The sequence below is a fragment of the Lissotriton helveticus genome, chromosome 3_2 (assembly GCF_964261635.1).
Source record: "Lissotriton helveticus chromosome 3_2, aLisHel1.1, whole genome shotgun sequence".
Taxonomy (NCBI): domain Eukaryota; kingdom Metazoa; phylum Chordata; class Amphibia; order Caudata; family Salamandridae; genus Lissotriton; species Lissotriton helveticus.
The window spans coordinates 21685219-21711365 of record NC_136062.1 but is presented as its reverse complement, the minus strand read 5'-3'; the positions used below and the strand labels follow the sequence as shown (position 1 = coordinate 21711365).

Below are 26147 nucleotides of genomic sequence, written 5' to 3'. Positions count from 1 at the left end.
TCTGATACCCTAACGGGTCAAGTTCGCGCTCTATAAAACGTTAAAATAAATAAATAAATAAAAAGCTATTGCTGGCAATGTTGTGAGCCCAAATACTTCCTAGTGAGAAACGGTTCGTTCTAAAATGAATGTATATTGCCTGGAAATCAAACTTATGGGTCTACAATACTTCATCCAAATTCAACAGTGAACTATGGACTGCAGATATAAGGAGACAAGCTGCAATCATTATGCATAAAGCACAGATACAAATTTCAGCTCAACTGCTCAATCAAATGTAAATGGTTTTAAAGAATGGTTCCTCGAGGCATGTAAAATGTTATGATTTTTGTAGGGGTTGTGTGGTTAAGTATAACATGATGATGTGCTATGCATGGTTTTGTTGCACTGGCACCGTAAGTCTTGTTGTCCAAGACTTGAACCCAAGCATCCAATTTCAGCACTCTCCACAACACATCACTAGGACTCTTTAAAAACTTTCAGCAAAAATAAGTCTCTGCCTAACTTTGTTTCAGAGCATTCAGCAGAGTATATGGACCCTCCCCTCAAAAAGTGGCTAGACAAATGTTGTCACTCTTCCTGTCAAGCCCCAAACTTGGTCTCCTCAGCATGGACAACTGAGAATATATATACAGTTTTGGAAATCATATCTTTGTGGAGCCAGGGGTCGGGAACGCTTATCACCTGACAGCGAGGACAAGTCGTATGGGGTCAAGGAGAAGAAATGTTAATGTTTCTTTGTCCACTGACCAAGCATGCCCAATGTCCTCTAGCTCAAATGCCATTGGCTGCCAGGTAACAGTCCCACGAAAAAACACAATAACTCCCATTAGCTCTAAATTCATGAGCAAATTATTATTACTAACAGGGATTTTATTTAATCTGCTACTGCGTTTGGGACCTATTTTGCATAATCTTTCAACATTAGCGCCTACATAAGGGGCCAGAAAAGTTTGCAGCTGATCCAGCACCACAGGGCAGAGAGCCGAAGGGGAACCAATCAGCAGACATTTCTGAGGACTTTTAGGTCAGATGAAGGGGAATTTACCCATTCACCAACGAACCTGTCCTATGATTGAACCTCTCTCATATCAGGACAAGATGAACTGCAGAATCTGTTATTGCAGTCTCTAGAAGTGAAAGAACATCTCTCCGGGCCATGGTTGGAAGCAGACCTGAAGATGTATGCACAATCAAAACCCCAAGAGCAGTAGAAGGCCCAGAGAGGACGTTCAAGAGAGGACAGACCAACATATTTTACTGCCTGACCTCCTTATTAGGGACACTGCCCTGAAAGCAGTGCAAAGCACGGTTTGTGAACTAATTTCAACAAGGATCAACAGCGGAGCCATGTCAAACAGCATGAAAAAAAGGAAATGGCATGAGAGCTCTGGGGTAACATCATATATGTGTCCTCCTCAAGTCACATATGTGAAGGCACTGGGGCCGAGTTGGGGCCATGGCATCACATACAAGTGCAGGAGAACTATTATAACTTTTCTGGATTCCGTCTGACATAAGTTTCATGAGGAGAGGAACCTGGAGGAAGAGTTAGCCATCCGAAAATTGGAGATTAATGGTGTAATAGAAGATATAGTTCAGGCAATCCTGCATTGAAGCTTTAACTGAAAATATCAATGAATATTACTTTTTTTATATGTGCTGGACCTCCACTTTCATAGCGCTCTCAATGTGATCTCTTTTGTAAACAGAGGCTGCAGGATCACACTTTATGAGCTCCATAAAACTTCCCGAACCCCATTATTTATTGCGTGTTTGCAGTGACATCAATAAGAATTATAAGCTTAAAGCACACAACAGATGAATATTCATGCCTCAATTTACAAGTAAAACATTGATTGGATGGGTGCACAGCTGGTATATTTATTGTTTTGTTTGTTATTTAGTAGGTTCACCTCGGGTGGCGTAATTATCCCTAATACGCCTCAGTAAATGATTAGAACGTGATTCCAGTGGGTCACTGGAACCATCCCTGAGAGAACACACAATTCTCCTCTTAGTACATGAGAGGATTCCACACAAGTTTTTCAATGTTGTTGAAACGATTTATTTATTCTTTATGTTTTTTTCCCCCAAAAAAGTTCATTTTGAATTGGCTCTTATTTCATAAATGAGGCATCATTATATTGTTATCATATCCAATGCATTTCGGGCTTATGTATAGCCCTTCATCAGGGAATAATATTGAATGACTAAAAAACTTCCTGGTGGGGTCTGAGAGGGAGGGAATTCGTTCTGAAGGTGTCTAAGTTTTGGCGCCTCTTGTTTTTACATTGAAATGTCAACTGTCACCTTCCTGCAACGGTCGCCGGCGCGAGCCCTGCCTTCGCCTCGCCTTCGCCTCTGCTGCTTCCGTGCTTTGCTGCACGCGCGTGCCTGGAGCCACCCGGCGTGCTCTTGGTGTGCGTGCCGTCAGCGTGATGTCGTCTCCGTCGCGTGCTCGAGCCGTGTATTAGTGTGCTGAGCTACCTGTGGCTGTTAGATCACAATGGCTAGTTATCGTGTATAACTAAAAACAGTGTTATAACCTTCATGGCAATCACAGTGGTACCAAGTGGCACTTATGGAGTAACTTTACAAGTAACATGAAAATTCTATTCTGTCATTAAGTCCGTTAGGTTTTTGGGTACAAAGTCTGTATTTCCAGAAATTCTCTCTCTGTAGGAGATATTTGGTGTTGTCTCTTCCTTCTGTTTTCTTCACACTTTCCAAAATCAAAAATTTGAGCTGTGCAATGTTGTGTTTTTCTTCCTTGAAGTGTACTGCTACAGATGACTTGATGTTGTTGAGTCGAATGTTAGATTTGTGTTCTGATATTCTGACTTTTATCCGACGCTCAGTCTTACCAATATACAATTTGCCGCATGGGCATTATAATGCATATATGACATTGGATGTGTCACATGTTGCGTTCACCTTTAGTTTAATACCTTGTCCTTTCATTGGATGATTAATTTTGTTGCCCTTCAAGATATTGTTACAATGGCCACAGTTGAGGCATGCCTTTGTACCCTTGAACGTTTCTGTTATCAGAACTTGAGGTTGGATCATTTCACCAAGATTCCTAGCTCTGGTATAAGCAAATAGAGGAGGGTCTTTGAAACAGTTATTAAAATCTGGTTCAAGTGTTAGCATTCTCCAATGTTTTTGTATGATTTTCTTAAATTTCTCACTGGATGTCGAGAACCTTGATACGGCCACTATTCTTGTTTGCTCTTTCTTGGTGCTTGGTTGTAACAGTGTTCTTCTGTTGATCTGTGTTATTTTGGATTTAGATTCCTCTATGATATGTGTAGGGTACCCTCTTTCTCTGAATTTGTTTCCTACTTCCAGAGTTCTTTGTTCCATTGTATTTTGTTCGGATGTGATTCTTTTTATTCTTGCCATTTGGGAGAACGGTAAACATTTCTTGAGATTATGTTCGTGGAAACTGGTATAGTGCAACATGTTGTTTCTGTCAGTGCTTTTAATATATAGATCAGTTTCAAGTCCGTTGGTTGTAAGATTGACTCTGACCTCTAGAAATGTAAGGATTGAGTTTGACATTTCCCACGTTAGTTGGATTCTATCGTCAATGTTGTTAAATTCGGTTAGTGCTGTTTGTAGATCTTCTTTTGAGCTCTTCCAAATGATGAATATATCATCAATATATCTGATGAACAATTTTAGGTTATCGCGCCATTTGGTTTTGGAAAGTATGTGCATTTCTTCATAGAATTTCATAAACAAATTAGCATATACCGGCGCTGCCGAATTGCCCATGGCGGTGCCCACGAGTTGCGGATACCAGGTCTCATTATGCTTGAAATAACTTTGATACAAGGAGAAGATCATTAGTTCCATTAAAAATGTTTAAAAGGTGACATCCAGATCTGTGTCAACTACAGCTGCCTCTATTGCCTCTATGCCCAGTGAATGTGGTATTGTTGTATATAGAGAACACACGTCTGCAGTGCATAGTATCAGCTCTTCCTCTGGTTCTATAGTGATGGTTTCCAGTTTGAGTATGAAATCTGTGGTATCCTTTATGTAGGTTTTCATGTTCATGACCGAAGGTTGTAGATATTTGTCCAATAGTTGAGCTACCCCTGGTAGATACTATTGGCCGTAGTGGTGGGTCAAATAGGTTCTTGTGGATCTTAGGGACCATGTGTAATGTTGGACTTTTTGGGTTATCCTTTAACAGAAATGTCTTTGCTTTATCATTGATAATACCCATGTCATATGCCCTTCCAATGATGGTTTTCAAAGTCTGCATGAATTCATTTGTGGGGTTCTGGTCTAGTCTCATGTATGTGTTACTGTCCATAACGTGTGCAGATACCTTTTGTTCGTACATGGTGCGATTCATTATCACTATCGCCCCTCCTTTATCCGCTTTGGTGCAGATGATTTCTTCATTGGTGGATAATTTCCTTAAGGTGTCCCTATCTTTTTGTGTGATGTTCTTGGTACCATGTTGGTAAGGTTTGATTTTGTTAAGATCCTGTTTCAATTTACAAGTAAACATAAGTTTCAGAAGACCTTAAAGGGTCTAAACAGAGTAGATAGTGTTCAGCTGTAAGGAGAGAAATGGGAAAATGGGTGGTGTTGATAAGTAGCATACGTTCACCAGAAAAAGCTTTTATCGCATACGTTCACCAGAAAAAGCTTGAAGTCAAATGAGGTCCGGCTCAATATTATTATTGAAATTTATAAAGGGCACTGCCAACCCTCGGAGTATCATGGCGCTGACTATGCAGCCACTGATGGAAAAAACAGCCCAAAAATATAAATATGAACTCTTCTTCCTGCAAAAAGCAATATGTTTTGTGTGGCGGATAAAATCAATAACATGAAATTCAGCTTTCTTTCAGTGAATCAAGTTTCTAGTTTTCAGAGACCGCATACATTTATTTATCTAAAGCCATCTTTTAATTAACTCTGAAGCAACATTTGCTGTGTGTGCCAATTTATGGACTATTTACTCTCCAATGCATATTGTGATCAGATCAAATGAATAAAGCATTATATTATTTAAATCCCACATCAAAAGACTTCAACTCAAGCATATGCTTTTTGTGACCAGCTAGAAAGCACTCCAAAAAAAACACATTAAAAATCGGTTTTTTATCAGTTGTTCCAATGTGGTAGCTACTTTAGTTTTTCTCTTCAAATTATGTGAAATTACTCCCTTATGAAATGACTAACTATTTACTTCCATCTTCTTTTCAATTTACTTTAGAGGCAAACCACGATGACTATGTAGCTAGAGCAACTAGTGCACAGAGCTGTACATAAGTGTTTGTGTGTTGCGCTATGTGAGTGTCACTATAGCTCAAGTCTGTTCTTCCTTCGATCTGAATCTACCCCCACAGGAGAAATCCGTGATCAAAAATACCCTTAGCTCTTTCAAACTTCTTCATTCATAATATGCATCGGGGGAGTTCTTTTTCCCCGCAGGTTGCAACCTTCTCCAAATCTTTTCGTGCATCACTTTCATGCACGAGAGATGATACAAGCCAAGTTCGAGACACTAGAGGGCACCTAAGAATCCCCAGTGCAGCAACCAACATTGCACACTTTGCTACACAATAAACTCACACCCAACCATGAATAATCTGAATAGATACTCAAGTATCCATAGAAAAAGCTTAGGGGCTTTTTATGGACACCGCAATACAAAACCATCATTAGTATGCACCAGTGTCCTAGAATGGGTGCAGGTAGAAATGTATCAACCAAAGAATTGAGGCAATGTGCGAATCTAATATAAGCTAATGAAAAGTGGATGTTTCGGAGTGTGACATGGAATTAACCACATCCTCACCCGAGTATCTCCAACAAGCGGGCAGGGAGGTTTTGATGCACGTTTACCTCTACAATCTACAACCTTCATCCAAATGTGTTTTTTGTGTGACTGCCATCGATATTTTTATTTTACTTTTTCTTCTTTCTCGTTTGTATCTGTAACGTGTAAATATGTACAATTCTCCTCAGGTAATGTACTTGGTTCCATTGTGAACCGCTCTGACACCTTTGGGTCCGCGCTATATAAAAATGCACTAATTAAATAAATAAATGAACAATGATAGAGAAACTTCTTTCTATCAGGGGCCGAGAATACAGGCAGAGTGAAAATGTACAGTAAAATATGTAACATCGTATATGTAGTGCTCACAGCTTTTCCTTAGAAAAATGTATGTAAAAGTCTGTCTAAAGTATTGAATAGTTAGGAGGCTTGTACCAGGGGATGTGGGATCTCATTTCACTGCCAGCTCTGAACGCGCGTGACCCTGCCACGAGAAGGCAAGGCCATTCCCGCCGGCAGGCACACGGACAGCGGGAGGGGGGCGGGCAGGCTCACGGACAGCGGGAGGGGGGCGGGCAGGCTCACGGACAGCGGGAGGGGGGGCGGGCAGGCTCACGGACAGCGGGGGGGGGGCGGGCAGGCACACGGACAGCGGGAGGGGGGGCGGGCAGGCTCACGGACAGCGGGAGGGGGGCGGGCAGGCTCACGGACAGCGGGAGGGGGGCGGGCAGGCTCACGGACAGCGGGAGGGTGATCAGGAAACAGCCAGCGGGACAGGGACAAGACGGACAATGAACAGAAACATCGGTGGTAAAAAAAAAAAAGTACACGTCTTCATGACGTTGTGGAGAGGGAAAGAATCGGCGGGAACGCCCACCAATCGCCTCGGGAAATGACGGACAGTTCTCTCTTCCAATGGCTAGCCTCCATTTATGGAGCTAGCCAATGGAAGAGAGAGGCTGAACTAAAGCACACAGTGTAAGACATAAGATTTCGCCCTGGGCGGAGCACTGCTTTGCAGTGCTCTCGCCAGGTCGAAACCTAAAAACAATTAAAAACACACATGCAGACATAAAATCTCATTATCACAAATATGACATTTAGATTCGACAAATCTTCAATGTCCGTAAATATATTATACAGAACTGTCCTTAACCTTGTTAGTACAAACAAATGATTCTTCCAAACCCTATAAAATGCAATTTATGCCATCCCTTATTATGGTACAGTATTTCATTATCTGGAAACCCGTTTCATACTGATTTCGCCACAGGTTTAATGTTAATTTAATGATTTCATTCTCCTCATAAATTGTGACTTGACAATGCATTTTGACCTCTGTTGTAGGGGACAATATTCAATTTAGGTCTTGCTCATGGAAAGTCCCAGTTACCTTTCAGGACACTATGTACAATACAAGATTTAGAACTATAGTGAAGACATATGCCAATGAGTGAGAATTGAGAACGGTGATCAAAATGGTATATAATCCTACAGATGACAGCTAGAACTCCGGAATTAAGGAGTCAAGAGAGCACTGCAAGCAGTGCTAATCAGGAACAAGGTATAGCTGCAGCTCAGGAACAAGGAATAACTACAGGTCAGGAACTCAGGATAATAAGACTAGCAATAGCTCAGGAACAAGAGTCAGTCTCACAGTAACACAGCTACAATGCCCAACACTTGACTGAAGGGGGCTGGGTCTTAAAAGAGCTCACAGTAACCACATGTATCAGGTGTGAGCAGGCTTGCAGCTACCAGCCACAGGGGTGCTGAATTCCTCCACCCATCCTTGGCCTGCCGCGGTAGAGACTTATCAGTTATCAGGGAATTATAGGTAATGGAGTATCAAGTATGAGCAGACTGGCTTCCAAAAACACAAGGTATGGAATGGGAATGGATGACAATTTATAAATAGTGTCCAAATAGCTGGAAGCCAGGATATGCATGCAGAGGAGTGTCCGAAATCTTTTTTGAACACTGGAAAGTACCACAATTCGCCCCCCAGGTGGAGGGTTTGAGAGCGCAGGAATCAAATTGCAACAAGGAATATCGTTTTAGTCTAGAGTAAATTCAGGGGGTTAAAACTTCCAGAGCGAATTTTTTCTATCCCAATCCTTGCCTCTGCTTAAAAGAGAGGCTCAGCTTGAAGAAAGAGTTTCCAGTGGCTGCAAACAATCTGGATCTAGATAGTGCCATTAAATTGAATGTATCAATAATAATATTGTATCCATTTCTCCTGCTGAACGAGTTCGGGCAACGAAGATGTTACAGTTAAGAACGCTATGAGATGCTGTTTAGAGAGGTGGCCTAAAAGGAAGAATCTAGTTGGAGTTGTTGGATCATTCTGCAAAGCTCCACAAGATCTTTGTATTTCTGGTGTGTACAATAAGCTCATGTTTTGTCTTCAAGGATTTCCACATGGCGTTACTTTCGAATATAATGTAGCTGGTGCAGAGCCTATGAAGGACTTAAATGCCTTTGGACCTCTTCCAAGAACATCACCACAGACTTCATTATAGCTAATGCTATCATCACTTACATTAAACCTGATTTTATATGAAAAATGTTAATTGAAATCTTCAGCACCAGAATTAGACAATTTTCATTTGTTAGCATTTTCAGTAAGGACTGTAAAAAACAGTAATGATCATCTCCGCTTGTGTAATAGTTCACTGTTTGATGGGGGTTGTGCTTTCATATTGTGCCCAATGGCGTGCTCAAGCACTTGCTTTTAACCTAGATGCCACCACTACACGCAGTGGCCCAGCTAGGCTTTAAGGTGAAAGTACCCCTTTGCAGCCTCTTTCCATCTATACAGTACAGTTTTGGCCTACTTTAGCGACATAACAGCTACTGGAACACAGAGAAAGTGGTACACCAGCAAATCCCACCTTGCAACATTGTACCCTCTTGTTTTGCATACTGGAAGGCAGAATTAACTTTTTCTGGATATTTAGGCACAGTTATGGGATTGGTAGATATATTCATACTCACACTTGCTCCCCCTATCTTATGAAATTGCACACCTATCTTATGAAACTGCACACATAATTCTCAGGTTCGCAATTGCAGTAGGATGTCATAAAAATGGGCAGGTGCTATAGCACGTGAGAAAAGTGGCCATCTAAATGCAAGACAGACCTCGCAAACTTGTTTTAGGATTTAAGACTGGATTTTCAGAATAAACAAATGCAACTATCAAACTTCTTCATAATAAAGGAATATTTTAAGACAAATACTAACATTTTTTAACATGTCATACGGTATTTTATTATTATGTGCGTTATTACTACAATGCACACCTTTCATTCCCATCTGTCACTCTATAGATATGTAAAGTCATTTAAGAATTGCAAAAAAACAATGTAATTAAATGTGTATCATTAAACAAAGAAACCATACAATTCGAAAGATCTTGTGACATATGGAAATACTACAGAATAATGATGAAGAAACAATGTTGTTATCAACCAAGATTTGTTTACGCCTTTAAGTCGCTAACAAGGTCAAAACTATTTGTATTGTTCTCTATGAGTTTATTTAATAAGGTAAATATTGATTTCATAGTCAATTGTAAATAAATACCTAATGGTACATCAAAATGTAACTGTTGAAATTGCACTTTCAAGTATAAGCACATTTGTACCTGGTAATGTTTGAAATCCGGTCTTGATTTGATTAGTTCTAAAACAGACAAGTACTTCATATAGAAGATATACGCCTTTTCTTCATCTCTGTCCAACCTGCATTCCTCAGCCTTCTTAAAAATCTTAGAAGCACTATTTGCATAGCTGATAAGGAAGAAAGAATGGAAAACTAAATAATTAAGTCACTTGGCAAGTACACATGGCATAAGATGCAGATAAACAACATTAGCAAAATAAAGTTATATATGCTTCTTGAAAAGCTCATTCAAACTCTCGAAGAAAAAAATCCACAATTATGTGTCAACATCTGTTAGGTTATCAAGGCAGTGTTACAGACTAAGATATTTCTGGGTCACAGAGCACTGCTAGAGATGATGGTCTCAGACTAAAATGGCACCCACACCCAGCCCAAAGATCCTTCCAAAGGCAAGAAAGGGACCTCATATGCAATCGTTGTTAAGGATTTCTTACAAGACAAGATGACCTTTCAATCTGCACTAAATCAAAAATCCATCCCAAGCCAAAACGTCTGCTCCATATACATTCATCCCACAGACTTATCCCAAGCCAAGATGGCCACCCGATTTGTAGAAAGTTTAATCTTGCAAACTTAAGATACTAGAGGAAGCTTATTATGCATCACTCAAACAACGGTCTGACATCACCCTAATTCTTAAACCTAACATGTATATAGTTTTGTTTCAATATTGGCTCTGAACAGGAACTTAAAAGGTTTTGGCTCCTCCTAGACCTAGTACAGTCGAAGGACCTGGGAGCTACAGATTAATTCAATTGGCATTTAGCCCTTTTCTGTCCATTCACTTCTTTTATCTTCTAAGTTGCTGTGCCTTCTAGTGCTTCTACACATCCCCCAGAGCTCCTTGTCCCCATTGTATTCGCCCTTTTCCTCCTTATTCCTCTGATTTTCTCCTACACCGTTTTTTATGCACTTTTTAACCTATTTTTACCATTTATCAGTATCACATACATATGGGTCACATCAGGATTAAGATTCATGCACATTAATGACAAGTCTGTCTTGGGGGCGTGGCCTGCCGTGCTGCGAAATGGCCGCTCTGTGAGTGAGCTCCGCCGGCCATGTAATTATCCTGCTTTTATCCTGCCATTTGGGGAGCTAATGCCATGTAACACATTCATCCACTGACAGCCGAATCCGTGAGGCATCGATCACTGTGTCCTACGTCCCTGAACTCTGCTTTGGAGCCGCGCTGGAGGAGAGCCGGTGACGCATGCTCACCCTGCTGCTGCACGGGCTGGCGGACCTTGCAATCAAGCCCGCGGTGCCTGGTGCGGTGTGGGCCTCGGCTGGAGTGGTTGCGGAAAGAACCCTTCTGCTCCGAGGTCCTAAAGCTGGGACCCGATCCTGCCACAGAGCGTGCCTGGGGGATTGGATCCGCGCTGCCTGTGCACAGACGATGAGGCGGTGCGGCGGAGTGGCGGTGCGGCGTAGCAGGGGCTGGTGGCGCCATCTTGCAGCCCGATGAGGCCTGAGTCACATGAAGAGCTGTGTGTGTGATCCTCAGCGTTCTACCTCCCAGTGATCAGTTCCTTTATCTGAAGATATTATTCAGATCGCCTTTCTCCTCTAACAGACATTCCTCAGCCCTGGACTATAGTGTAACAGCAAGTTTAAAACTACAAGTCCCAGAGTGCATAGCGCTGGGTGACACTGCCAGGCTCTAGTCTGGACCCGAAAGGGGCAGCAGCTTGTCCTGCTGTTCCCATATCCGTGAGCATGTGGATGGGACCCGCTGTGCGCCCTACCAGTCTTAAGTGGAATGTGTAATGGGCAGTCTACTTTCAGTGGTTGAGTTAGCGTTTTTTGAATATTTTAACTTGCTGTTATGTTCACAGTCCTTCTGATGTAGCACTTAAATAAAAATAATAATAATACACAATTTATGCGTGTAACACAATTATCTTGGCACAAATTAACATATATATTGTTAATCAACTGAAAGTTCTCATTTTACTGACTTGAGAGAGATGAAGCCTGGGAGTGGATGTGGTGTAGAGCTGCCGATTCTGGAACTGGGGAGTCAGGGTTCAAATCTCGGCGTCAGCTCAACACCCTGTGAAACTGGGCAAATCCCTTAATCTCCTCATGCCTAAAAAACTAAACAAGTGAATGTCCTTTTGTAATATAAGCGGTGCATATGTAGAGCTCTCCAATACCTTCGGGTCGAGTTCGAACAATATAAAGCCTATTAAAACAAGCGTGCGCGCCTCCGCTGAAAGTTTTAAAAACAAGTATCAAAGAAAGGAGTGGGCGGGAGGGTTGTGAGAGAGAGGGGGAGTAACAGCAGCTGTTTTCAAGCACACTTGTCCTTGTGGCACAATCCGCCTTGGGGGAGCGAGCAACAGCCAATTACTATGCGCGCCGCTGCTTGCTCACGCAAGGTGGATGCCGCCACAAACACGAGTATGTGCTTCGAAAAAGAGCAGAGCAACGGCTAAAGGTCCTCCTATCCAGCGCATGCACGCTGCGTAGGCGAGACCTAAAAACCTTCTTTAGGGTCACTGAGCTGCATGATAACTAAAATGGGGCTGCAGCGCTGACGCACATCACAAAAGCAACCCTCATGAAGAGCTGCTAGGACCCTTCAGTCCTCCTCACAATACAGAGGTAGGATCTACGACACCAGCACAGTGTCTGCGTTCTGAACCTCACTCTCAACAATGAGTCTTACATGTGAATCGTTATATAATTGGCCGCACCAGGCCAATGAACTCCAGGCGCACCATTAAAACAAGCATTTGCAATGCAACAGGTCTCGCATTTACGAGAGTTTGCGCTATTGGCATTGTAAATGTCAATGCCTTTTATTTATGGCTTGTTTTTAAAACCCCAAAAACAACAAGTGATGGACTGAATGTGGATCAATGTCACACACTCCCCCAGTCAAAAGATCTGGGCCCAAATCCATCGTTTTTTTGCACTCCACACCACCCTGGGTTAGACAATGGCGATATGCAAATCAGCTCTGACCCTGTTGCCCCATGGGAACAGTCCAGTCCGAACTACTAAAGCCATGTCTTTCCCAGAACGGAATCAAGCATCCGAGGACCGGACCGGTTTCGAGGTAACACCTCTCTTCAGCCCGGCTAGCTTGACTCCAAGTGGTGTGGAGTGCCTGGGACCCACGTCTGGGCATCCCCAGCGCACTTAGGGCGGCAATTGCAAAAACAACAAGTGATGGACTGAATGTGGATCAATGTCACACACTCCCCCAGTCAAAAGATCTGGGCCCAAATCCATCGTTTTTTTGCACTCCACACCACCCTGGGTTAGACAATGGCGATATGCAAATCAGCTCTGACCCTGTTGCCCCATGGGAACAGTCCAGTCCGAACTACTAAAGCCATGTCTTTCCCAGAACGGAATCAAGCATCCGAGGACCGGACCGGTTTCGAGGTAACACCTCTCTTCAGCCCGGCTAGCTTGACTCCAAGTGGTGTGGAGTGCCTGGGACCCACGTCTGGGCATCCCCAGCGCACTTAGGGCGGCAATTGCAAAAACAACAAGTGATGGACTGAATGTGGATCAATGTCACACACTCCCCCAGTCAAAAGATCTGGGCCCAAATCCATCGTTTTTTTGCACTCCACACCACCCTGGGTTAGACAATGGCGATATGCAAATCAGCTCTGACCCTGTTGCCCCATGGGAACAGTCCAGTCCGAACTACTAAAGCCATGTCTTTCCCAGAACGGAATCAAGCATCCGAGGACCGGACCGGTTTCGAGGTAACACCTCTCTTCAGCCCGGCTAGCTTGACTCCAAGTGGTGTGGAGTGCCTGGGACCCACGTCTGGGCATCCCCAGCGCACTTAGGGCGGCAATTGCAAAAACAACAAGTGATGGACTGAATGTGGATCAATGTCACACACTCCCCCAGTCAAAAGATCTGGGCCCAAATCCATCGTTTTTTTGCACTCCACACCACCCTGGGTTAGACAATGGCGATATGCAAATCAGCTCTGACCCTGTTGCCCCATGGGAACAGTCCAGTCCGAACTACTAAAGCCATGTCTTTCCCAGAACGGAATCAAGCATCCGAGGACCGGACCGGTTTCGAGGTAACACCTCTCTTCAGCCCGGCTAGCTTGACTCCAAGTGGTGTGGAGTGCCTGGGACCCACGTCTGGGCATCCCCAGCGCACTTAGGGCGGCAATTGCAAAAACAACAAGTGATGGACTGAATGTGGATCAATGTCACACACTCCCCCAGTCAAAAGATCTGGGCCCAAATCCATCGTTTTTTTGCACTCCACACCACCCTGGGTTAGACAATGGCGATATGCAAATCAGCTCTGACCCTGTTGCCCCATGGGAACAGTCCAGTCCGAACTACTAAAGCCATGTCTTTCCCAGAACGGAATCAAACATCCGAGGACCGGACCGGTTTCGAGGTAACACCTCTCTTCAGCCCGGCTAGCTTGACTCCAAGTGGTGTGGAGTGCCTGGGACCCACGTCTGGGCATCCCCAGCGCACTTAGGGCGGCAATTGCAATAACAACAAGTGATGGACTGAATGTGGATCAATGTCACACACTCCCCCAGTCAAAAGATCTGGGCCCAAATCCATCGTTTTTTTGCACTCCACACCACCCTGGGTTAGACAATGGCGATATGCAAATCAGCTCTGACCCTGTTGCCCCATGGGAACAGTCCAGTCCGAACTACTAAAGCCATGTCTTTCCCAGAACGGAATCAAGCATCCGAGGACCGGACCGGTTTCGAGGTAACACCTCTCTTCAGCCCGGCTAGCTTGACTCCAAGTGGTGTGGAGTGCCTGGGACCCACGTCTGGGCATCCCCAGCGCACTTAGGGCGGCAATTGCAAAAACAACAAGTGATGGACTGAATGTGGATCAATGTCACACACTCCCCCAGTCAAAAGATCTGGGCCCAAATCCATCGTTTTTTTGCACTCCACACCACCCTGGGTTAGACAATGGCGATATGCAAATCAGCTCTGACCCTGTTGCCCCATGGGAACAGTCCAGTCCGAACTACTAAAGCCATGTCTTTCCCAGAACGGAATCAAGCATCCGAGGACCGGACCGGTTTCGAGGTAACACCTCTCTTCAGCCCGGCTAGCTTGACTCCAAGTGGTGTGGAGTGCCTGGGACCCACGTCTGGGCATCCCCAGCGCACTTAGGGCGGCAATTGCAACATAAAAGGCATTGTCTTTTACAATGCCAATAGCTTAAACTCTCGCAAATGTGAGACCTAATGCATTCTAAATGCGTTTGGTGCCCGTGCTATAAAGATAAGTGTTAGGAGGGAGCGTGCAGTGGTAAGACTATCAATAGTGCGGCAGGTACAGTGGTGCCAAGTCCCAATCTAAGCCCCTTGGGTGCAATATGCAGGGTTTAGCCTAGACTTGTGCAGCCCCAGCGCTCCCACATGAGCGCATCATTAACGCCATAATGGCTTTATTCACGTCCCCATCTCGGGGGCCTCAATTTCCGCCACTTAATCCCGTGCTGTCCTAGGACAGACAAGGCGGTGTGCTAAAGAGGAGCGTTTCGTATTTATTTCTGTACCGCTGAATGGGCCTCCACCCCGCCCTTGCTTTTTGTGAGCGCCTCTCACGGCCAAAGTGGTTATTGAAGAAAGAGTGTGAGCTGCCCGGGGGCAAGCGGGGCTGTAACAAACGCTGCTATTTTTGGGGCTCGCTAATACGCAATGGCAGGGAACGGCCACTAGGTGGTGCTGTGTTAAGCAGTAACGGGGTGTGTTTTGAATGAGAAAACGACAATCTTGTAAACAATGGTTTTTTGGTTTTTTTCAGTGACACATTTATCATAACTGAAGTGAATGTCCTTTTGTAATGTAAGCGGTGCATTTGTAGAGCTCTCCAATACCTTTGGGTTGAGTTTGAACAATATAAATCCTATTAAAACAAGCACGTGCGCGCCTCGCGCTGAAAGTAAAAAAAAAGTATCAAAGAAAGGAGTGGGCGGCAGGGTTGTGAGAGAGAGGGGGAGTAACAGCAGCTGTTTTCAAGCACGCTTGTCCTTGTGGCGCAATCCGCCTTGGGGGAGCGAGCAACAGCCAATTAGCATGCGCGCCACTGCTCACTCACGCAAGGTGGATGCCGCCACAAACACGAGTATGTGCTTCGAAAAAGAGCAGAGCAACGGCTAAAGGTCCTCCTATCCAGCGCATGCACGCTGCGTAGGCGAAACCTAAAAACCTACTTTAGGGTCACTGAGCTGCATGCAAACTAAAATGGGGCCGCAGCGCTGACACACATCACAAAATGAACCCTCATGAAGAGCTGTAAGGATCCTTCAGGCCTCCTCACAATACAGAGGAAAGATCTACGACACCAGCACAGTGTTTGCGTGCTGAACCTCACTCCCAACAGGGAGTCTTACATGTGAACCGTTATATTCGGCCGCGATAGGCCAATAAACTCCAAGCGAACCATAAAAACAAGCATTTGCGGGGCGTGGCCAAGATGGCGACCTGAACAGTCGCAGGTCTGCGTGGCTCCCTGCCCTAATTCCCCTTCAGCACCCATAAACATAGCGAATTGCCCCCGAACATCGACCTTCAAGAGGCCCTGCTCCCCACAACCGCCGCAAGTACCCCCGACTGAGAGGCCAGCGGCGTCCCCTGAAACACCGGGAAGCCGGAGACTGGTCCCGCCCGGGGGAGACCCCGACCGAGAGAAGCGAGAGGTGCGGAAGGCGCCAAATCGAGACCCCGGGCTGGGCCTAAGCGGACTGACCGAGGAGGTGCTGGGCGGCCGGGGACCCTATCGGGGGACGCCGCGCACCCCCCCAACCTCCAGAGGCGCCGAGTGAGCAAGGGGCTGGCCTGGCGCACTGAGCTCCCGGCGGCTGAAATCTGATACGCCGGGAGCGCGAAAATTGAGGGCCCGGTCTGGGCCTATGCGACTGGGCAACGGCGGAGCACTGGAGGAGTTGGCCCACGCAATATAAGCACCTGGCCCCTGAGGCAACTGGCAGGGAGAGAAGAGACTCGAGCGGCCCGTGGAGCTCCCGGCAGTGAGTAACAAGGTGGGCCGGGAGCTTATAAATCGAGGGCCCGGTCGGGGCCTGGCGGGATAGCGTGGGCCGAGCGGGTGCAGAGTCGGGACCCTGGGAGATTGGAGCATTGGCCGGGAGTCGCCTCGCCCGCCCGCCTTGGCCCCTGGTGGGCGGATGGTCCTGTGTTCAGACCTGGAGTACCTGGCTCCCGACGGCGACCGGTGAGCTCCACAGAACAGTCGAGAGGGGGGCCCAACCCAGGCCGTGGTCCCCGGTGGCTAGTGAGGCGGCGAGTTCGCCGTCGGCGGCAAGTGGAGCGGCAGGCGTAGCCACAGCACAGGATTGCCGGTGAGGGAGCCGCGGAGAAGCGGCGGGGCCCGCGGCAGCCTTGGTCCCGGCTGAGCGGCCCCGGGAGCGGTTGACACCGGCGCCCAAATCGAGGCCCCGGCTTGGGCCTGAGCAGGCTTGAAAGGGGAGCGCCGGGTGGCTGGCGGCCGAGCTGAGTGTTGTTGCGCCTCCTCGCTCGGGGCCCGGTCGCCACTGACTGGCACGCTGAGAGTCCCCGAGGTGTGCCACCCTGCGACGTAGGAGGCCGGCAGTGCTGGCATCAAAGGCCCGGTCGGGGCCTACTCACCGGCCGGGAAAAGGCCCGGCTGCGGACAGGACCTCACCTGCGCCACTGGGAGGAGCGCACAGATTCGGGAGCAGCGAGTGAGGGCTGTGATCGGGGCTCCCGGAGGCGGCTGGGAGGCGATAGTGACACCTGCGGCCCTGATCACCGTAGGATCTACCCACGAGCGCGCACCCTGACCGGCAGCCGGGCGGGAGGCGGCCATCGCCAGAATAGAGGGCCCGGTCTGGGACTAGGCGGACCAGCGGAGAGGAGCCAGGAGGTTGGAGACGTCTGCAATCTCGGAAGGAGCGGTGTCCCCCGGAGGAGCCCTGAGCATTACGGGCGGTGAGTGGGGGCACGACTAGCGTCGGACGGACTAGGCCGCGACGACCGCGGACGCCCGGGGAGCACTCACGGGACAACAGGGGCATTGGGCCATTGGCGAGTGGCGATCTGTCAGACCCGGCGGCCCCCCAGAGACACTGCATAATCCCTGAACCCCGGGGTCACAGCGATCCCCCGGGGGGTAGTGACTGTCCTGCCGGAGCGTCAGCCCGAGAACGTGAATGTAGAGAAAGGGCTCGGCGAACCACACCAAGATGGCAAATGCCAATCGAAGAGGAGGCCGCTCTATCGCCGACCTGCTGGGGAAACAATCCCAGAAAGGGGACAAGGCTCAACCGGCGTCGTTGTCGCCCATACCCGCGTCCAGTAAGAGTGGGAACCAGGAGGAGGCCCCGGTCACGAGATCCTTCCTCGAGGCCCTCTTCGGATCGCTGAGAGAGGACTTCCAGACTCTTAAGCAGGAGTTGGTGAGCGAACAAAAGGAACTACGCAGAGACATGGACGGCTTGGGGGAAAGGGTGGCCGCGATGGAGGAATCGAACCAGGTCCGCTGCGAGGAGATGGTGCATCTTCAGCAAGAAGTCCTGCGGCTCCATGAACAGCAGATAGGTCTACAGGCACACGCCGAGGACCTGGAGAACCGCTCCAGGCGGAACAACATCAGGGTCCGGGGCGTGCCATCGAAGACGGAGGGGAATAGTGTCACCCTATATCTCCAGGAGCTGTTCCGGGAAATCCTCAAGGAGCCGGCGGACTTCCCCATCCGCATTGACCGTGCACACCGAGTGGGCCTGCCCCGCCGGGCTCCTGCACCTCCCCCGGACATACTGGCGTTCCTCCCTGACTTCCCCCTGAAGGAGAGAATCCTTAGAGAGGCGCGCCAGTCTCGACGCCTCCGCTTCCGAGATGCAGCAGTGGAGCTCTTTCAGGACCTCTCGGCGATCACACTCCAAAAGAGACGGGAATTCAATATTGTCACCTCTTTCTTGAGAGACAAGGAGGTGCCCTACTCCTGGGGCCATCCGTTTCGACTAATCTTCCGTTGGGATGGCTCTCTCCACCAGATGCGCTCTCTCCAGGACGTCTGCACCTTGCTGGGGATCGAGCTCCCGGAGCAGGATGTCGGCGACGACACTAATACGGAGTCGTCACAGGAACGCTCATCAAGACCCCGTCGCAACGGCTGGCAGAAGGTCCGCAGACGGAGACAGCCCAAGCGGCGGGCCCGACCGGACCCATTGACAATTGCCAAGGAGCAGGCTGACGCTGTTCAGGAAGTAGCAAAGGACACCTCTGGACCTCCATGAGTCACTCCTTGCGGGGGCATGCAGAGACGGTAGCATCATGAGGGGTGGCGGGGTGGGGAGCCACGACGGTCGCTACCACCACGTACCCTATCTGTACTTTGACTCCGACTGGCTTGGGTCACTTTGGACACTGACTACTCCACAGGTCCTTCCTTCACTAGGTTGACCTGGGACTATGATGTTCATTCTGGTTTCTTTGGTTGGGTTTTGGGGATTGGGGTGGGGGGGGAAGCGAGGGTGGGGGCGCAGGGGACAGTTCATTTTTGGGGCTAGAGAGGGGGGGGGAGTGGGGGAAGGGTCAGTTGGGGGGAGGGGGAGGGGGAGAGGGTGGGTAGGGGGTGTTCTGCAAGAGGGAGTTGGAAGGGTGTTGGTTGAAGGGAGGGAGGGGGGAGGGCACTCTCCTTGTCCAGGGCCTGTGGGCTCTTTACTGGGGGTCACGAACTGGGGTGGCGCTGACCAGGGGACTGCCCCGCGCCATGCCGCCACATCGCGAGCACCAGACATAACGATAGCTTACCACTCACTACGCCCACCATGACACGCCCACTGAGGATACTTTCCCTTAATGTGCGAGGCCTCAACAACCCGGTCAAACGCAGAGCAGTCCTGTCCTTCCTAGACCACTCGAAGGCAGATATCTGCCTCCTACAGGAGACACACTTGGTGCCCAAGGACCACCTTAGGCTGCGGTCGCGCGCCTTCCCGTGGCAAATTTTCTCCTCCTCACACAAAAAGGTTGCTGGGGTGGCTATACTGGTTGCTAGGTCCTTCCAGGGGCGGGTCATGCAGAAAGAGGCCGAGATCAAGGGGCGGCTTCTCCTCCACAGCTTCCAGGTGGCGGGGCAGACGTTGCTGGTGGGCTCGGTGTACGCACCTAATGAGGGGCAGGAAAAGTTCCTTCTCACGGCACTTGAAGCTGCCACAGCCACTACACATCCACACCTACTGCTTGGGGGAGACCTGAACCTGGTGTTTCACAACACGGCTGACCGCACCGGCCAGAGGTTTGGACAGGTGGGGGCACTCTCAGTATCGGGGCATGCACATCTCTCTGACCTGGCCATCACTGACTTATGGCGACATTTCCACCCACATTCGGCGGCTTACACCTACTACTCAGCGGCACATAAGACCTACGCGCGACTGGACTACTTCTTGTGTTCCGCACAGCTGATGGCGCAGGCCGAGGACGTAGAGATACTCCCAGCCTCGCTGTCTGATCATTCCCCGGTGGTGGCGACTCTCCGGATGGCGCCTACGCCGACACCACGGCGCCACTGGCGGCTTCGGGACGGACTCCTGTTGTCTCCCGCAACACAGGATAGGCTCAAGACCGCGCTCGCGCAATTCTTGGCCCACAATGCCAACGACGACACGTCCAAGGCCACTCAATGGGCGGCCCTCAAGGCGGTCCTGCGAGGAGAGATCATTTCTATCGCCTCCGCTGATAACAAGGACAGAGCACTGAAAAGAGCCGAACTCACTCAACGGGTGGCTGAATTGGAACAGATGCACCAACGCACTGGGGCCGCGCGGGCGTGGCGCCAGTTATGCACGGAGCGGAAGATGCTCGCGGCACTAGACCAGGATGTGGCAGAATACGCCGCCATTCGTCTCAAGCACGTGTACTACACCGGTGGTGACCGCTGCGGGAAGCTTTTAGCGAGTAGGCTGCGGGCACAGGAGCAGAGACGCCAAGTGGGCGCCCTCAACTCCACGCGCGGGACGCAGGTTACGTAAGATGCAGATATAGCGGCAGCTTTTGGCGACTTCTACGCCGGCCTCTACGACGCGGATCGCCTTGACCCCCAGGTGGGCCTGGACTATCTGCACGGCGCGACGCTCCCCACCCTCACGCAAGCACAAGCGGACTTCCTAGACCGGCCCATTGGCCTGGAGGAGGTCATATCAGCGATATCCCGCCTCAAGGTGGGGAAGTCGCCGGGACCGGATGGCTATACGGCGGCCTTCTATAAGACATTCTGCCAGCAGGTCGCCCCCATTCTGCGCGACCTGTTTAACACCTTTGATCGACCCGGTGCCATTCCCCCTGAATTGCTGGAGGCGGCCATATCAGTGATCCCTAAGGCTGGTCGTGACCCGACGGAATGCGGCTCCTATCGGCCCATTTCCCTGCTAAATGTGGATTTGAAACTTTACACCGGCATCATTGCGAGCCGCTTGGCGCCGTATATGCAGCAGCTGGTAGACCCTGACCAGTCGGGATTCATCCCCCAGAGGCAGACCAGCGACAATACTCGGCGAGTCCTCCATCTCATCGAGGCTGGCTCGCGCACGAGACCGGGTTGCATGCTTCTCACCATCGACGCAGAAAAAGCGTTCGACAGGGTGCATTGGCCCTATCTGGAACAGGTGTTGCAGCGCTTCGGGTTTGGGGAAACTCTCTGTCACCGCATATTCAACTGTTATCGGCGTCCCAATGCCGCAGTGCGGGTCAATGGCCATACCTCCCCGAGGTTCGAAATCGGCAGGGGTACTCGACAGGGCTGCCCGCTCTCTCCCCTCCTGTTCGCCCTCTATATGGAGCCGATGGCGCAGAGAGTGAGACAACACGATCGCATCTCGGGTGTCCGCTTTGGTGGTGACACTCACAAAATTAGTTTGTATGCGGACGACATACTGCTATCCCTCACTGACCCGATGCAATCACTGCGAGCGCTTTTCGTGGAACTCCACACCTTCGCGCAAGCCTCGGGCTTTAAAATCAATGAGGCGAAATCGGAGGCCCTGAATATCTCACTGGCCCCCGACGTCCTGACGGAGGTCAAGGCGGAGTTTCAGGTGCAATGGTCGGCCTCCTCCATCTCCTACTTAGGAGTCCACTTGGCGCCGACAGTGCAGGCCACTGCAGAGGCCAATTACGCGACTCTGACGGGAAAGATCCGTGACCAGCTGCGGCGTTGGAGGCCTCTCACGCTGTCGTGGCTTGGCCGAATCGCGGCGGTCAAGATGACCTTGCTCCCACAGATTTTGTACCTGTTCCAGACACTCCCCCTGCGACCACCACGTGAGTGGCTCAAGAACACACAGTCGGACTTGTCGAGATTTATCTGGAATGGGCGACGTCCGCGTTTCAAGCATACTATAGCGACTCTGCCACCGGAACATGGGGGAGTGGGGATACCCGACCTCGCGCTATACTTTCAGGCGGCACAACTACGCACGTTGGTGGAGTGGCATCAACTAGAATCGGGCAAGCACTGGCTCTTTCAAGACCAGGCAGTGGCCGGTCGTCCACTACAGGGGGTCCCATTTCTCCCACAGTGCCACAGACCCCCCAACTTATACGCCTCCGACATCACGAGCACCGTCCTTGGGGTTTGGGACAAGGTTGCTGTGAAGAAGGGGTTGACTTCTTTTCCGTCGCCGATGACGCCGATCTTTGATAACCCAGATTTCACACCGGGACTGGACACGAAGGCTTTTGAGGCATGGCGGGCAACCCCCTGCAGAGCGGTGGGCCACATGTTTGACCTCGAAGGGATACTTCCGTTTCACCAGGTGCAGCAGGACTATGGTGTTGCTGAGGCAGACCGACTGCGATACCTACAGGTGCGGCACTGGGTCCTTCACCCTTCCATCTCACCGGGCGCCCAACGACATCTCACACACTATGAGAAGTGGCTATGGACCCGCACATCAGATAAGAGAATCATTTCGGATCTATACCAGCAGCTTCTCCTCACCAATACTCACTCATACAACGCAGGTCAGATTAGGTGGGAAAGGGACCTGGGGCGCCAACTCACGAGGAAGGAATGGGAGGGTGTCTACTACAGGGCCAGACATTCGGCCCACCACACAGGCCTCACTGAGATGATGACCAAAATTGCCACATACTGGTATCACACCCCCGAGAGGTTGCATCAGTGGGACCCCCGAGTGAGCGATCGCTGTTGGAGGGGGTGTGGGGAATTGGGGACACTGGAGCATTTGCTGTGGGGATGCGATAAGCTCCGTCCGTACTGGACCCCCATCCTGGACCTCATTGACTCCCACCTAGATACACAACTGCCCCGTTTCCCTGCCTACATCATACTTGGTCTCCCTAACGCCCTCATGTACCCTCTGAAGTCCTGGAGGGGTAGACTGATTGCACTGGCATTGGGGGCGGCGGTACAGAACATTGTGGCTCACTGGAGGGCGGCGCAGGCTCCACTGCAACTGGGCTGGTTACATAGGCTTTGGGCAATACTGGGTATGGAAAAGCTCTCACTAACCGCGACAGGGAGGGGGGTGGATTTTGCAGCTTTGTGGCAGCCCTTCCTCTCCCTGCTGACCGGGGAATTCCGGGAGGTAAGCTGTCCCCGGTATCTCCGACTGCTACGCCTCGCAGATACCCCATTGCCGGAGCCTGAGGCGCGTACACCCAAACGCAAGGGCCCGGTGACGGCGGCTCCACTGGGTTCGTAGATGAGATGGCGTAGATGTGATACCCTGTGCTTGACTACTGGACAAGGAGGGGGGGGCGGGGGATGCAGGGAGTTTGGGGTTAGTTTTGTTTCATTTTGCAGACTCTTGTTTCTTCGCATTGTCATTAGCTCCACTTGCATCCTCCGAGCACCTCTTTAGACGCGGCCGGCCCGGATGGGTTGTAGGCGGCTTGCTGTGTTAACTATGACCGTCTGGTATCACTATGTTGGGCGTGTACTATGCCACTGGCCCAGACAGCCGCCCCTCGGCGTCGATGCTAATTCTCTTTGTGAGGTGCAGTGTGATTATTCTTTCTGCTTAATAAACAGATTTAATACTAAAAACAAGCATTTGCAATGCAATAGGTCTCGCATTTATGAGAGTTTGCGCTATTGGCATTGTAAATGACAATGCCTTTAATTTTTGGCTTGTTTTTAAAACCAACATAAAAGGCATTGTCTTTTACAATGCAAATAGCTTAAACTCTCGCAAATGTGAGACCTATTGCATTCTAAATGTGTATGGCGCCCGTGCTTTAAAGATAAGCGTTAGGAGGGAGCGTGCAGTGGCAAGACTATCAATAGTGCGGCAGGTGCAGTGGTGACAAGTCCCAATCTAAGCCCCGTGGGTGCACTGTGCAGGGTTTAGCCTAGACTTGTGCATCCCCAGCGCTCCCACATGAGCGCATCATTAACGCCATAATGGCCTCATTCACGTCCCCATCTCGGGGGCCTCAGTTTCAGCCACTTAATCCCGAGCTGTCCTAGGACAGACAAGGCGGTGTGCTAAAGAGGAGCGCTTCGTATTCATTTCTGTACCGCTGAATGGGCCTCCACCCAGTCCTTGCTTTTTGTGAGCGCCTCTCTCGGCCAAAGTGGTTATTGAAGAAAGAGTGTGAGCCGCCCGGGGCAAGCGGGGCTGTAACAAACGCTGCCATTTATGGGGCTCGCTAATCCGCGATGGCGGGGAACGGCCACTAGGTGCTGCTGTGTTAGGCAGTAACGGGGTGTGTTTTGAATGACAAAACGACAATCTTGTAAACAATGTTTTTTTGGTTTTTTCAGTGATACATTTATCATAACTGAAGCGGTGTCTATTTAACGGATATGGGGCTCACGTCATGGAGGCTTGGGTGGGCCAATGCTACAAGGACTGGCCGAAAAGACCTCTGCAACTGTTTGTTAAGGCTCGCATGAGCTGGTTTTGTGTCTACATCAGGGCAGGAGTGGTGTCTTAAAATTCAACATTTACCACAGCATCGCTTTAGCGGCTAAACTCCACAACAAACTGTAATAACGTCTGAAAAGCCTATCCAGCAATGTTACTCGCCCAATGTGCTTTAAAATGCACAACTTTCAGTGTCTTTTCCACACAAAAATGTGCCCTCAAATGCGGGTATATCCATTTCCTTGCGAATTTGGTGGGTTATCTTTTTAGTGCGTGTGTAGGTCTATTTTTTTATTTCAATCCGATGCTGCCGTTTGGATTCCCCTGGATGCGTGTTATGTGCATCAACAACAAGAGGCATTCTTTTTTAGCAATCGTACAAAAAAAGTTAATTTTGTGATGTTCTTATTGGCCTGGGCAGATTGAAGATATGTTGGTACAATACCCTTGCAGAGTTTTGCTTTCACAGTTGGGGGGTATTCCTGGATAAGGTGGATTTCCGGTGTCAAGTATAGTATAATGAGTGTATTAAGTCAGCCTGCGGTGCTATCACTGAACAAATAAAAGGGCCGAAGCCGACCAGACGCGAGTTAGGCGCGGTCTGCTGACACCATGTGAGACATGCAGGTCACGAGCTTGAATGACCAACCAGGACAGCTTGACCTCCCGTCCTTACGAGTGATATAAATGGAGCTCAGTTAAACTTGGTAGTGGTAGTAAAACTCATCTGTAGCGCTTCAAAACTGTAATAATATGGTATGAAGCGCTTTGTAAAATAAATTATTATTCTAGCTGCTTTGGCATAACAAAACATCCAGGATGCAGTCCTGCCTCTGCAGACTCCACTGCCAAATGGAGACAAATGCTTTCATTCCCTGGTGAACCGCTTTGAAAACTGAAGATTGCGTTTGCCTGTTTGCCAGTTTATTTGTGTTGTGCCCTCTGGTCCACATCAACATTGACAGCACTCAGAAAGGCGCACTTTACAATTCATACGAAGTCGTATCAGAAGGTGTGTTTGTCAAACAGTCTCAAAAAGCCCACAGCTCGAGGGGCTGTAGTGGGCAAAGAACCACCTCTCAGATCCGACGTTCAGGAAATTGCCTTTAAAACAAGCAATGGCTGTGCAGCCGTGAAAGTGACACAGACGTGCGGCGCAAAAGTGAAAGGAAAGCAGTGGTGCGCGCGCACGACAGAGGAGCGGGGGAGAGGGAGCGCGGCAGCGCCAGAGAGGCGAACGCGCGCTGCTGCATGTGCTAGCCACAGATGGGAATGGGCGGAGCACAGGCGGGACATGCGACCGCCTTTGCCCAATCGCATGCCTTAAAAAATCTTTTTTTTTTTTTAAACACACGAAACCCAATGGCTACCGGCGAAAGCCTGATCACATGCACAAGCGTGTGGTCACTTTCAAAACCCCCTTACAAGAGGTCTCGCGCTGTGCGAGCAATGCTGAGCACTGCAACGCTAGGGGCAAGACCTAAAAAGATGTCTTGCAATACAAGCAATGCAGACAACATCTTAATGCACATATTACTAAACCAGCAATAAGACAGTGCGGCAATGCCCTATCAACAGGAATTGAACCACCGGTACACACACAAAACGCAACCAGACACAAAGGGGCATTTATGTGTAGAATGGAACGGCCACGTGGAGAAAATTGTGTTGCAGACAATACAGGTCCATCAGAGTTGTAATAAAGGAATTTATGCAACACCAATGCAAATCAACTATCCATCACACGGTGAACAGTGAACTTCAACGTACAGAAGTGAGCACAGTTGCACAGA

General features: G+C 49.3%; 1 protein-coding gene across 1 annotated transcript in view; it reads right to left on the bottom strand.

The window, feature by feature from the left end:
• USP8 (ubiquitin specific peptidase 8) overlaps positions 1 to 26147 on the bottom strand; it is a 627337-nt gene that overhangs the window by 589273 nt on the left and 11917 nt on the right. Inside the window, exon 2 of the mRNA XM_078684757.1 lies at positions 9462 to 9606. Within this exon, the coding sequence (XP_078540883.1) occupies positions 9462 to 9606 (145 nt within the window). The remainder of the gene's footprint in view (positions 1 to 9461; positions 9607 to 26147) is intronic.